General features: G+C 54.4%; 1 protein-coding gene across 1 annotated transcript; it reads right to left on the bottom strand.

The window, feature by feature from the left end:
- Positions 1–3,183: 3,183 nt before the first annotated feature.
- CA4 (carbonic anhydrase 4) lies at positions 3,184–12,155 on the bottom strand. The gene is made up of 8 exons (XM_007086759.3): positions 12,025–12,155; positions 7,427–7,480; positions 6,474–6,629; positions 5,623–5,768; positions 5,406–5,504; positions 5,081–5,147; positions 4,773–4,939; positions 3,184–3,798 (listed from the first exon to the last, which is right to left on the bottom strand). The coding sequence occupies exons 1-8, from the start codon at positions 12,080–12,082 to the stop codon at positions 3,604–3,606; spliced, it is 942 nt and encodes a 313-aa protein (XP_007086821.1). The 5' UTR covers positions 12,083–12,155; the 3' UTR covers positions 3,184–3,603.
- Between the last annotated feature and the right edge of the window lie 266 nt (positions 12,156–12,421).

Here is a 12,421-nt window from a genome sequence, read left to right as displayed (position 1 = left end):
CCCTGTTCCCAGGCCTGCAAGGCCACCAGCTTCCCTGCCTCTTCCCACACATAAGCACAGAGCCTCAGCGTGGTCCCACCACACGGGGATACTATTCACAATGTGGTCTCCATATAGGCACCCCTAGAGTTTTGTGACATGGTGACCTTTTTGCATACAGGTATGCATGTGCATGCTCACTTCACCACCGCCCATGATGCTGGGCCCCTATAGACCCTTCTACTTTCCCCACCCGCCCACCGCCCACCCCCCCATATACTCCAGGCACTGTCAGATCAGAGCACAGGAAGCAGGACCAGCAAGTGTGCAAACTGAGAGCCAAGATGGGGAAGTTTATTTTCCAAGAATCATCTAAACACATGGGGAGTATTTTTAGCCCCTGGCTCCCACCCAGATGCCAAACCTAAACGGGGCCAGAGAGGGAGGCCAGAGAGAAGAGCCATCAGGGATACAGAGCAGCCAAGGGAGACAGGGTGGGACAGGGTGCTACAGACCCCACCCTACCCCCGATCCAAAGATCTGTCTCTCTGGGAACTGCCACAGGCCAAAAGTGGCAGTGGGAGCCAAGGAGGTGCAGAGTAGCGACCCCAAATTCTGACAGGTCTCCTAACCCCTCTCCGTGCTTCAGCATCCTTATCTGTGCAACAAAGAAATAACGCCACCCTTTACAAGGATTGTAGAGAGGTCCATGTCTGGCCCTCAGCAGGCATTGGATGAATGTGAATCATGGTCTGTGCTCGGAGCCAGTAACCTCAAAGAAGTCAGGTGCTGACCAAAACTGTCAGGCACTGAGCCTTCCTCAGGCCTGGCCAGCTGCAGTGAAGAGTGTGCGTGTGTGTGTGTGTGTGTGTGTGTGTACACACTATATGCCTGATGCAATGACTGAGGAGCATCAGAAGTAAATGAAAGCAGGGCTGTGGGGAAGGCAGGCAGGACTCTCTTTCTGAATAAGGTTGCCCCTGGTGACCCCTATCATCTCTGGCCACGTTGTGTCAGAAGCCAGTCTGGGTTGGGCACAAGGAACTTAGAGTGGCCTCTCTAGAAAGGGATCTGCCCAGGGTGGTGGTGGGGCAGCATGGAGGGATTGAATTTGCTCAGAAGAGGAGGCTCTCAAGAACACACACCCCACAAGAGGGATTGCCTGTCAATCTCAACCTCCAGGATATGGGGGCTAATTCCAGGAATGGCTCCTGCAGTAACTGGCTGGGAATGACCTTGCTATGAATCATGTGCTGACGGCACCTACTCAGCTTTAAGCACGCAGGGGAAGTCAGGGGAGAGGCTTGAGCCCTGGGACCTGAACAAGCTGTGCTGATTCTGTCCTCCACTGGCCAGGTTTATTATTGTGGGGTCAGGGGGACAGGAGAGGGTCACATGCCTTCCGCAGGGGTTCCTTTAAGTCCCTTGGAGAGAGTTGGGACTTCCGGGTTCTGCTGCCCTGTTTTTTACTGAATCCTGCCTTGAGGGCAGGGATAGGGGTGGGGCTTTATTGGGGAGGGGGGAAGTTTGGATTTCTGAGAGCCCTGAGCCTTGGGTGGGAGGGGGCGGGTACAAAAAATCTCAGATCCCCCACAGGCTGCACCAGGAACCAAAAAGAACAGGTTTGGTGCCCACACACCCCCTGCTGACACACGCCACCTGCTGTTGTCATGGTGACCATAACACCACCCCCACGGCTGTGTGGTCACTGGTGAAGGGAGAGGGGTGCTTATTCTTGGTCACGAAAGGAAAGGGGAGGGGAGGCTTCTCCCTCTCCGCAGGCTCTGCTGGGAGTGGTCAGTCAGGGGCTCTGAGGGTGTCAGGGCGGCAGAGGGCTTAGAGGTCACCTCTGCCAACCAGCTCCCCTTCAGAGAGCGACAGTATGCCTGCCAGGGCTTCTAGCATCGCATAATGGAATCCCTTGAGTGCCTGACTAGCTCGCATGTCTTCCTGCGGGGAAGTTCACCGTGTACAGATGGTAGAGCCTGTTAGAGAGGTTGTCCCCACAGACATGGCCCTGGCCTCCTCTTTACCTAGCAAGGCCCCTTCTCCTCCCCTTCCCCCACCCTCATGCTCCTCCAAAATCCAGCCCTGCCCTAGATGATGAGATCCCAGAGCCTGGGGCCCCTTAACTCTGGGTTGCCGACTTGGGACCTGTCCATGGGGCCCTTATTTCCTTCTCCAGTTTTCTGGGCCCTTCCGCCCATACCTGCCTCTTCCTGGTCTCACTTGCAAAGTGTTCAAAGACCTGTGATCCATCAGCTCCTGGATCCCTGCAGCAGCCTCCCCTCACTCATCACCCCTTAGCTGTTTCCCAATGAAGCACATCAGGCTCTAGCTAGCTGTCTCTAGGGGCTCCCAGCTCTTTCACATTCAAAACCAACATCCTTATAATGTCTTAGTGCAAGCCCCTCCTGCCCCCCACACAACTGACCTCTCCCTTTTCCCCCTTTCTCCTCCCCCCTTCCTCCCCCTCCCCCCTCTCCCTCCAGCTCTCTTAACACAGTTTCTCCCTCCCTCACTCCACTCCTGCTGGCTGGTCTCCATCCTGTTCCTCTGACAGGCACCCTCCCCTCCACACATGAATACCTGCTGGCTTCCTGATGGAAAGTCTGCCCCTGTCTGCGGAGACCTTCCCTAACGACCTTCCCTTCCTGGTGTATCTTTCTCCATAGCTCTTGCTGCCTTCTGATACATGTACAGTGTGTATATTTTATTTATAGTGACTCTAACTAGACTGTGGACTCCAGGAGGGCAGGCAGGCATTTATTGTCTGTCTTCCCTGCCACATCCCCAGTGCCTAAAACATAGATGCTCAAGAAATATTTGGACAAATAAATGAACCCCCTCCCACCTACCTTGCCTAGGCTGTACCACACACAACCTGCACTCTCCACCCCTAGTACAGAGGAGAAAGTGCTAGGCTGGATCCTGAGCCACTTCTGCCAGAGCCCCCTCTGTGGCCTCCACGTATTCTCCTCTCCTTTCTGAGCCTCAGCTTCCCCCATTATACAATGAAGAGGCTGGATTGGAACTTCTCTGGTTTTCTTTTCTTTCTTTTCTTTTCTTTTTAAAAGTTTATTTATTTTAAGAGAGAGCAGGAAATGGAGGAGGGGGAGAGGCAGAAAGAGGGACAGAGAGAATCCCAAGCAGCCTCCATACTGTCAGCATAGAGCCTGACACAGGGCTTGATCTCACAAACTGTGAGATCATGACCTGAGCCGAAATCAAGAGTCAAAAGTGTAACCAACTGAGCCACCCAGGTTCCCAGAATTTTTCTGGCTTTCGCTGTATTGGAACTCAGAGCTATCTTTGCATCTCTCCAAATGGGATGCAGACAGAGAGTTCAAAAAAGGTGGGAGGGGGGCAAAAGGTAGGAGGGGATGCCCCATGGTCCTTGCGTAGAAGAAATATCCAGGCCTTAAGGCTCCTACCCTGGAATGGCGGTGGGTTGAAGGGAACAGAACAGAGACAGTCATGGAAACTAAAAATAGACCTGAGAAAGGCTTCTCCAAAAATATATCTGTTTAATCATCATCAAAATCCAAGCTAGGAAGCCTGAGGAATGGAAGCCCCAGACCTCTATGGGATGAGAGCAGAGGTCAAGTGTCCAGAAGTGAGCTATCATGCAAGGAAGCCAGCCAACAGACAGGTGAGCATGGGGACCAGCAGGGTTGGCAAGGGTAAGGGCAGCAGCTGTCCTGGGGCCTGAGACTTGAACACCAGGCGCTGTCCCTGGAGCTGCAGTGGCCTGACATTATCTGTCATTTTCAGTTTCTGCTCCGAGTCGTAGTAGAGCTTCGTGGAGAACGCAGCGATCTGTGGAAGGGGCAGGGCTCAACAGGAAGCAGGGAGCAAGCATAGCTACATTTCCTGCTGTGTGACCCCAGGCCAGTAACCTTGCTTCTCTGAGCCCTCACTAATAAGGAGGCTCAGAATCTCTAACTCTCAGGGTTTTGTGCAGATGAAAAGAAAAAGGGGATATAGACTACTTGGCACTGGTGGGGGCTTAGTTCCTATTAGCTTCACTTAGCTGGGAAGCTAAGGACATACAGCTCACCGTTTTGCAGCCCCACAGTCACTGATCACTGCTGTATTATCACTGCTACTATAGAACAGTGGTTCTCAGATTTCAGTGTGCAGTAGTATCACAGCTGGGGGCGAGGAAGGGGGGATGCTTGCTGGGCCCCACTTTGCCAGGCCCCGCCCACACAGTTTCTGATTCTGTAGGACTGGGGTGAGGCCCAAGAATGTGAATGTTGAGCAAGTTCCCAGATGATGTTGATGCCACTGGTCCAGGGACCACTCTTTGAGAACCACTGTTCTGCAATGCAAGTATCACTAGAGCAGGGATTTGGGCCCTTTGGTTCACTGCTCTATCCCTAGAGCCTAGTGTGTTATAAGGATTCGAGCACCATTTGTTGAATGAATGGACTTGTTCCTACTGTGGCTATCCTGACCCTCTCTCAGCTGCTCCTGGCCAGCCTTGGACCCTCCCCCATGCTGATCCCTCTCCTCAGGACATTGGTTCCCTGCCCTCAGCTGGACAACTCCCACCTACTTACAGCGGGCAGCATGGGAGCCTTTTCTGACCTCCTCTGCCATAGCCTCCCCTCCAGCCCTCAAACCAGGGATGGGATAGGCCAGACCTGTCTTGTCCACCCCAAGGAATGTCTATGGATTCCCTGGTGACCCATCTCTACCCCAGTCCAGGGTGCCTCTGTGGGGATCCAGAGGAATGGTGTGGGGAACTGGGCAGTGGGGGGCCACACCCTTGGCTGGGTCCTAGGTACCTGGTCCTTGTGGAGCTGAATGCGCTCCTGGAACACAGTCCAGACAACCTTCTCCTCGCAGCCTGGAGTGGTAAGTGAGCCCAGGTAGCGGAAGTAGTGCCTCAGTGTCTCCTTCTTGGGGAGCAGGTCTAACAGGCTGATGCTGTCATTCATTGTGGTGTTCATCTCTGGGGCAGAGGCAGAAACAGAGGATACTGTCAGTTGGTGGGAGAAGCAGGGGATCCCTGAGAACCCAGGCCACTGCATCACCCTAGCTCTTCCTTTGTAAGAAGAAGTCTCCTCTCTTCCCTTCACCCCCAGCCACTCACTGGGTCTGGGGATATAAGACAGCGCCTCCACCAAAGGCTGGAAGCCATCATTTTCCTCAGATCCGGCCTGGAACAGAACAGAAGGGGGCTTGACAGGGACATGTGGAGAGCCAGGGGTGACCACCAGCCCATTCTTCTGGACTGTGGTGGGGAGGGCAGGCAGCTTCTGGGACTGAGGCCCTGAGAGGCTCTGGGCTCCCCACCTGGGGGCAGAGAAGTCACTGAGAAACAGAGGGGAAGTCTGGATCCCCCCAGTCCCCTCCTGCCTTGCAGATCTCTGGATCCAAGAAGGAGCCTCTCAGACCCTGGGGGATGAAGGCCCCACCTCCACCAAGAAGGCCAGCACTGCAATCTCATCTTTGGGATCCTGGGCCTCTTTCTCGCTCCTCGATGTCCCCTTCTCTTTCTCATGTACTATGTGCATCTGGTGGGGAGTGAGAGGAATGGAGAGAGGGCCTGTGAGGCGGCTGGACCACCTTTCTTGCCACAGGCAGGTCCACCCAGAGCCCAACAAAGGTGTCAACCCAGGAAAGGGCACTCACCTCCATGGCATAGCGAACCTTGTTGAGGGTGTGTTCTGAGCCCTTATCCAACTCCTTTGACCAGTGCAGATGCATCTGTTTGGCCCGGTAGCGGGCAGCCAATCCTCCTCCAGTGACCGAGGCCTCATCTTCCAGCAATACCATCACTGGAGGGCACAAGAGGGGACAGAGTCCTTGCACCCACCTCCTCTAGCCCTTCCCAATTCCACCTAGGCAGAACCTTCTCTCCTACCTCCGACCCTTCGTAGGCTACATGCCTGGGCCTGTGGAAATAGGATGGAATGGGACAGGTGATATGGCCCAGATTTTTTTCTGGCCTCTTATTGGCCTCTTTGCCTGCCTCTCCCTCTGCACATCCCAAACATGCAATTCAGCCCTCTCCCTGGTGCCCTGGTGTCCTCAAGGCAATGTCCAGAGTCCTCAGCCCTGGGTCACCTGCCCCTGGGCTCAGTTTGGCCAACCCTGGATGGACTTTGATCCCTCCTACCTTTACTCTCTGTCCACCAGGCACACGGAGCCACACGTAGTTCCCTGAGCACCCCAAGCTGCTCCATACCTCTGTGCCTCTGCACATGTTGTTCCTTCTTCCTAGAATGCTGCCCTTCTCCCATAGCAGACCGGTGTGATTAAAGTACTGAAAATACTATGAAGTGTTCCCTCCTTTCTAAGGCCCTTCCTGTTTCCCCCTACCCTCCCACTGCTAGGCTTTGCAGTCCTTCCTCAGCAAAGGTGGACCTGCACCTAGTCGTCCCTGGAGGAGCCCACCCATCCAAGTCTTCTGGAACTCAAGGGTCCCCGGACCAGGTGCCCATGCCTGCCCAGGTCCCCTGTCCCATCTGCTTGAGACCCACCTGAATGCCCATTGTTTTGGACTTTCCACTTTTGCTTCTTGTCATAGCCAGAGAAGGAGAAGAGTCCCAGGTTTGGGTCTACCTGTGCCTCGGTAGTGACAATGTTGATGGGGGACTGGCGGTTCTTCTTGCAGTCTCCACCCCATTGGCTAGGCCCTGAGCAAGGAGGGAGGGTGGGCTGAGAGTCAGGGGCACATAGCACCTCCTCAAGTTCAAGGAGGGGGATGGGAAGGTGCTTGGAAGCTGTGGAGAGGAGTGCCCTGGAAGGGGGCTTAGGAAAGCCTGACTAATGTTAAGCATTATCTGAGGACTAAGAGGCAGGGAAGCAGACCTGGAGGAGGCTGATTCCCTGTAGCCAGTTGATAGAGGCTTGGGAATGGGGCAGCACCAGTCACTGAAACACAGTACAGACCAGAGGAAAGCAGACTGTGGGGGCATGGATCAAATTTGGGGGAAAAATGCAAAGGACAACTTCCCAGGTCCACCCAAAGAGGTGTCATTGGAACAGACCCAACTCTTCCTTTTGTTATATGAGCAAAATGTGGGGCACCTGGCTGGCTCAGTCGGTGGAACATGTGACTCTAGATCTCAGGGTTATGAGTTCATGCCCTACACTGGACGTGGAGCCTACTTAAAAAAAAAAAAAAAGAGCAAAATGTATCTTTACATCTGATGCTACTGCTGATTTATTTGATAGAAGACATCCTCTTGGTGATAGTGACAGGAGATGCCAGGGACGATTCAGGTCACTCTACATTCCCTGTCTCCTCAGGACCAGGACTGTGTGTGTATGTGTATGTGTGTGTGTGTGTGTGTGTGTGTGTATGAAGAACTGATATCTGACTAAGGAGCCATCATTACCCTTATCCTTCCCACCCTCCCTGGGTCTTCATTTTGACTTGGGCAGTCCCCACCACACAGAAAGGCCTGTCAGTAAGACGTGCTATACTTACCCAAGCAAGCATAGTTGGAGGCCTTGGCTTGAATGTCATAGCACCAGTGTGAATCTGGAATAGGCAGAGGAAGGATATGAAGTCTGTGTCAGTGTATTTGTGCACACATATGTCTCTAGGAATGCACTTGAGCTGTGTATGCACAAGCAACACTGTCTCTGTGTGTGTTTGTGTGTGCGCACGCACGTGTGCACGTACATGGTGGGTCAGAGGCTAGGAATATCCATGGAGTCAGAGACCCCCTTGGGTTGGGATGGAGCATTCCTGGAGTCTGGGACAGAGGGCCCAAAGGAAGGAGGCTAAAGAAAATATAGGGATGGGGCGGAGGCAGTAGAATCAGCCAGGCCCCAGGTGTCCTGACCCACAGCACATCATGCCCAGGGCACTACTCCTCAGGCAAAAAAGTCACCCTTGAGGGACCTTAGGGGGGCCTTCTGAGGCTACCAGCTCTACCCCGGGCTTGGTCTCCACACTCTCTTCCAATTGCTTTCAGCCCCCTCCTCCCTTGCATCTCCCACCCTAAACCTGGAAGGGCGGTTCTGGCAAGAGCACAGGAGAAGTATTAGCCCAGTCTCCCTTCCTGGGACAATAGAGCCAGGTTCAGCCTGGCCCTCTTCCCAGAGTTGATCCGGATGATGGAGGAGATTAGACTAGCCCCTCCCTGGAACACACACCCTCTTGTGTTATTAAGACCCATTCTGGGCTAAACTCTCACAACCCATCGCGAAAGGCAGTCAGGCCTTTTCCCCTGTCCCATTATCTCACAATCCTGGTTCATGGGGCCAGATTCAGGTTCTAATCCCAGCTCGGGTTCAGGGCAGTAGAACCAGCATCTCTGAAAAGAGGCAGCGCTACAAACCTACCACACTAAATGCAAGATGTTACCATCAGGGGAAACTGCAAGGGCAGAGGGGACACCCTTTGTGCTTTCTGCTCAGTTTTTCTGTAAACCTAAAACTGCTCTATAAGTATAGTCTATTGATTACAAAAAAAAAAAAAAAAAAAAAAGGCTGAAGCAGCAGGATAGACAAAACATTTGATCCAGAGCTGGAATCCTGGCTGGGCCACATGGGCACGGCAGGTTTAGCGGCAAGTCACCTAATCTCTCTGAGCCTCAGTTTTATCATCTGTCAAGTGGAGCTGATACCATCCACCTCACTGGGCTGTGGGAGGATTAAATGAGAGATAGTAGAGTATTCCAGGCAACCTAGAACATAGTAAACTCCCTAATGGGTCCTTCCCTTCTCTGGCCTCCCTCCCTCTGGCCTCAGATCAGTGCACAGATGGCCAAAGGCTGGGCAGAGAGGAGACAAATGAAGTGAGCTGGAAAGAACTCAGGGATGAGAAAATTCCTAAGAAAAGCATAGCTTCCCACTCAGCTGAGCTAAGGTCTCTGAGCACATCTCCCCCTTCCTGCCAGGCTGCCTCCCTCCACCCCACCTCCTCTGGAGTCCCTGGAATGGGGATGTGGTGAGGAGGGAGCCAGTAGGAGGTCAAGTTCTTGGTAGGGGAAGGAAGGAGGGGCTCCAGGTCAGGAGAGTGAGCATCCACAGAAAACAGGGCACTTTCTCACTCCAGGCCCTTCAGAGTCACCTAGGGTTTTTGAGTTTCCCAACTCTGGGTCAAAGCTGGCTCAGCCTCATTCAGAGTCTGACAGTCCCTGCAGTGTCTTCCCCACAACAATCTGTCCCTGCCCTGGACTGGGCTCTGCTGTTCCCAGAAATTGCTGCATCTGAGGAACCCCCATGCGGGTCAACTCTGCAAGGAGCTGTGGCCACTTCCCACCCAGGCCCATCTTTGCAGGTAGATAGAGCTCTGAAGTTGGAGCCTGTTCACCTGGCCTCAGTCCTGGCTCTGCCTCTTGCTCAATCTCTGCAGGAGGATTACGTGAACTTTTCTGAGCCCTCCATTCTCCCTCAGAACGAACTGCTACCAAACACCCAGGACTTTGGTCAGTGTCCCAGCAGACACTGAATGACATGGAAGGTCATTCACACCCATGGAAGGCTCCTTGTTATAATTATCCTATGTCTTGGGGCACCTGGGTGGCTCAGTTGCTTAAGCATCCAACTTTGGCTCAGGTCATGATTTCATTGCTCATGAGTTTGAGCCCTGCATCGGGATCTGTGCTGACAGCTCAGAGGCTGGAGCCTGTATAGGATTCTGTGTCTCCCTCTCTCTCTACCCTTCCCCCACTTGCACTCTCTCTTTCTCTCTCTCTCTCTCTCAAAAATAAATAAACATTAAAAAATTTTTAAAAAATTCTCCTATGTCTTCCCCTCTCAAAAGTCCTGAAGGCAGAAGGGGCTTCCAAGGTTGACTGGGAGGCCCAAGGGGAAGCCATTCCAGGGGAAGCCTTGCTTACATCAGAGTCCTGAAGGGCGGAACCCCCTCTCAGCCTCCCCAGGGCCCATCTGATTCACACTGAGCCTTTCTTAGGAATTTGCTGTTCCCCTGACTCTGGCTACAGTTCCTGGTTTTGGAATGGTGACCTCTGATCCACTGTCTTAATCATGGAGACTTTTGCCCTGCTTGGCTGAATGCTCTTGTAACTACTCTCTTCTGGAGTCAAGATCCAGGAAAACATAATGTTGATGAGGCCAGGGGTCAGGTCTACGTCCGTGGGCTGAGGGGAGGGACTTTCAAGCAAGAGGCGGCAGGGTCGCAAACCAGCTCAGGTTCCTATATTCATTCATGAGAGGGCTGCCCTTGCAAATAATTATGAGCCTGCTGCCTCAGTCCATCTCCATAGGGCAAGAGAGGCTCCCCACAGACAGATCTTGGCTCCAAACTCCAAGTTCTACCTAGGTGACCTGCTCTGACCAGGGATGCAGTAATAGACATAACCACATCACCACTTGCCCACCACCCTTCTGTTCTTTAGAGGTGACCGAACTTCTCTGATGGACCTTGCTCAAGCTACCCTCCCACTCTGTGGGGAAGGAGGAATCCTGGAAACCAGCTCAGCAAAAAACCCAAGTATGTCCTGGCAAAGTCTCAGCAACTCCTGGCCAGGGTTCTGGGGCTCAGAAGAAGTCTATGTTCCTCTCCCCTCCTTCACCTTCCACAGCAGCAGATACTCGGGAGTGTGATGTGCAGCCTCATCACTCTTCAGCCTCAAATGTCCAAGGGGATGAAATGGGTGGGGGAAGACAGGTCCCAAGATAGTTCCCAGTGAAAAAGCCTCAGCACTTAAGGAGAGCACAGCTTGCATGAAGGGGCAGCTGAGAAAGATTCCTGGCTGGCTGGTCCCAGGCAGTGGTAGAGCCATCACTGTCATCACATCTGGGGGAGTCTGCCACGCGCCATGCAGGCACTGCACTAAGTACTTACACCCATTATCTTATTTGAATCCTTAAAACACCTAAGGTCAGAATGACTATCCCTATATTGTAAATGAGAAATTTGAGATTAAGTGATTTACCCACCACCACACAGGTACAAAGCAACCGAATTAATTGCAACTGTTTCTTTTTTCTTTTTCCACTAAGCCCACTGAAGCGGGTTTCAAACTCTCAACTTTACCTAGAAATTTTTTCACACCCTGTCTTTTCTCTTTTCTCCTCTCCTAGAAAGAAGCCAACAGTTTCTGCAAGATTCCCCTCATCCCCCCCTCCCCCCGGAACACCACACACACACACACACACACACACAACCGGCCAGCTAAATCTTTCTTGCAAAGGGCACACACTCTCCTCTGCTCCTGAGGACACCCTCACCACTCAATTCCAGAACTCCAAAGAGAGGAGCATCTAGCTTTGGAGAGTAAGTCTAGCCGGGTGAACCCCTAGGGGGACCATCGGAGGGGTAGCTAAGCTGGAGACTAGCAGATGGGGGCTTCCTGAAAAGGAGACCGTCCCCGTGGGGTCGCAGAAAAGATGCCTCCCCGGATCTCTGCGCCCTGTGCGGCTGGAGGTGCTTTCGGCTCTTTATCAAATATTAACACACCACTCCCGCCACCTCCCACCTAGACGAATAATTAAGAGCTCGGACACACATTAATCTTTACATGAAAATCACCCTGGCCGGAAAGACCGGCTCGGCCAGGGCCTCGGGTCTCCCAGTGTCCCTAGCCTGCAGGCTCCCAGTACAGTGCTGGGGGCTGGGGAAGTGAAGGGGACAGGCAGCCTCAGGCGACAAGGAACCCGGGGGGGGGGGGGGAGGGGGGATACCAGGGACCCACCGCACACAATCTGCACCCGTGCTCTGGGAGGGGGACAGCCACTCAGCACCGAGCCCCGGCGGGACGGACTGCGACCGTCTGAGGAGCAAAGGCGCACGCAACTCCAGAAAGGGAAAGAACCGCTGCGTGCGTCGAGGCGGGTGGGAGAAGCATCCTCATCACTGACTGTCACGCTCGCAGGGCCGAGGTCCCGCAGGGCCCCGCGCGCCCCCCGCAGCCCTCCACACTCGTGCACACACCAGCTCCACAGCCGCACGTGGCCGTTCGTGTGCGCCCACTGGCTCGCGCCCGTCCCATCCGCTCGCCCCCGTCGCCGCGGCGGTACCCAGGCAGCCCGAGCCCGACGCGCGCCCGGTGTCTCGCGCGCACTATGGCTGGGGGCGCAGAGGGGCCGGGCGGGAGCCCGCGCGTTCACCTGCGCAGGCCAAGGGCCGGGCAGCAGCGAGGGCCAGGAGCGCAGGCAGCAGCCGCATCCCTCACAGGAGCAAACACGCCGCAGAGCCAGTGGGCGCGCGCCGAGGAGGCCTCCGGGGGTGCCGCGATCATGCGGGACCGGGTTTTATAGCGGAGCCGCTACGGGAGGGAGCCCCGACAGCGGGACGCGGAGAGTAGCTCCTCCCCCTGGCGGAGCCTCTCCTCCCCGCGTCCTGTCCCAGCGCTGAAATCCTCCGCTCCCCTCCTGGCCTTCCCACCCCCTGCCGAGCCACCTTGTGCCTTGTGCCCGGAACAATCCTCTTCCCTTCCTCCGCCAGCTCCTCTCCTCTCTGCCCAGAGGTCGTGCCCTCCCCGCCATAGCCCCCTGCCCCCATCCC

Source organism: Panthera tigris, chromosome E1 (assembly GCF_018350195.1).
Source record: "Panthera tigris isolate Pti1 chromosome E1, P.tigris_Pti1_mat1.1, whole genome shotgun sequence".
NCBI lineage: Eukaryota > Metazoa > Chordata > Mammalia > Carnivora > Felidae > Panthera > Panthera tigris.
The sequence above is the reverse complement of the archived record's forward strand: the minus strand, read 5'-3'. Positions and strand labels throughout refer to the sequence as shown.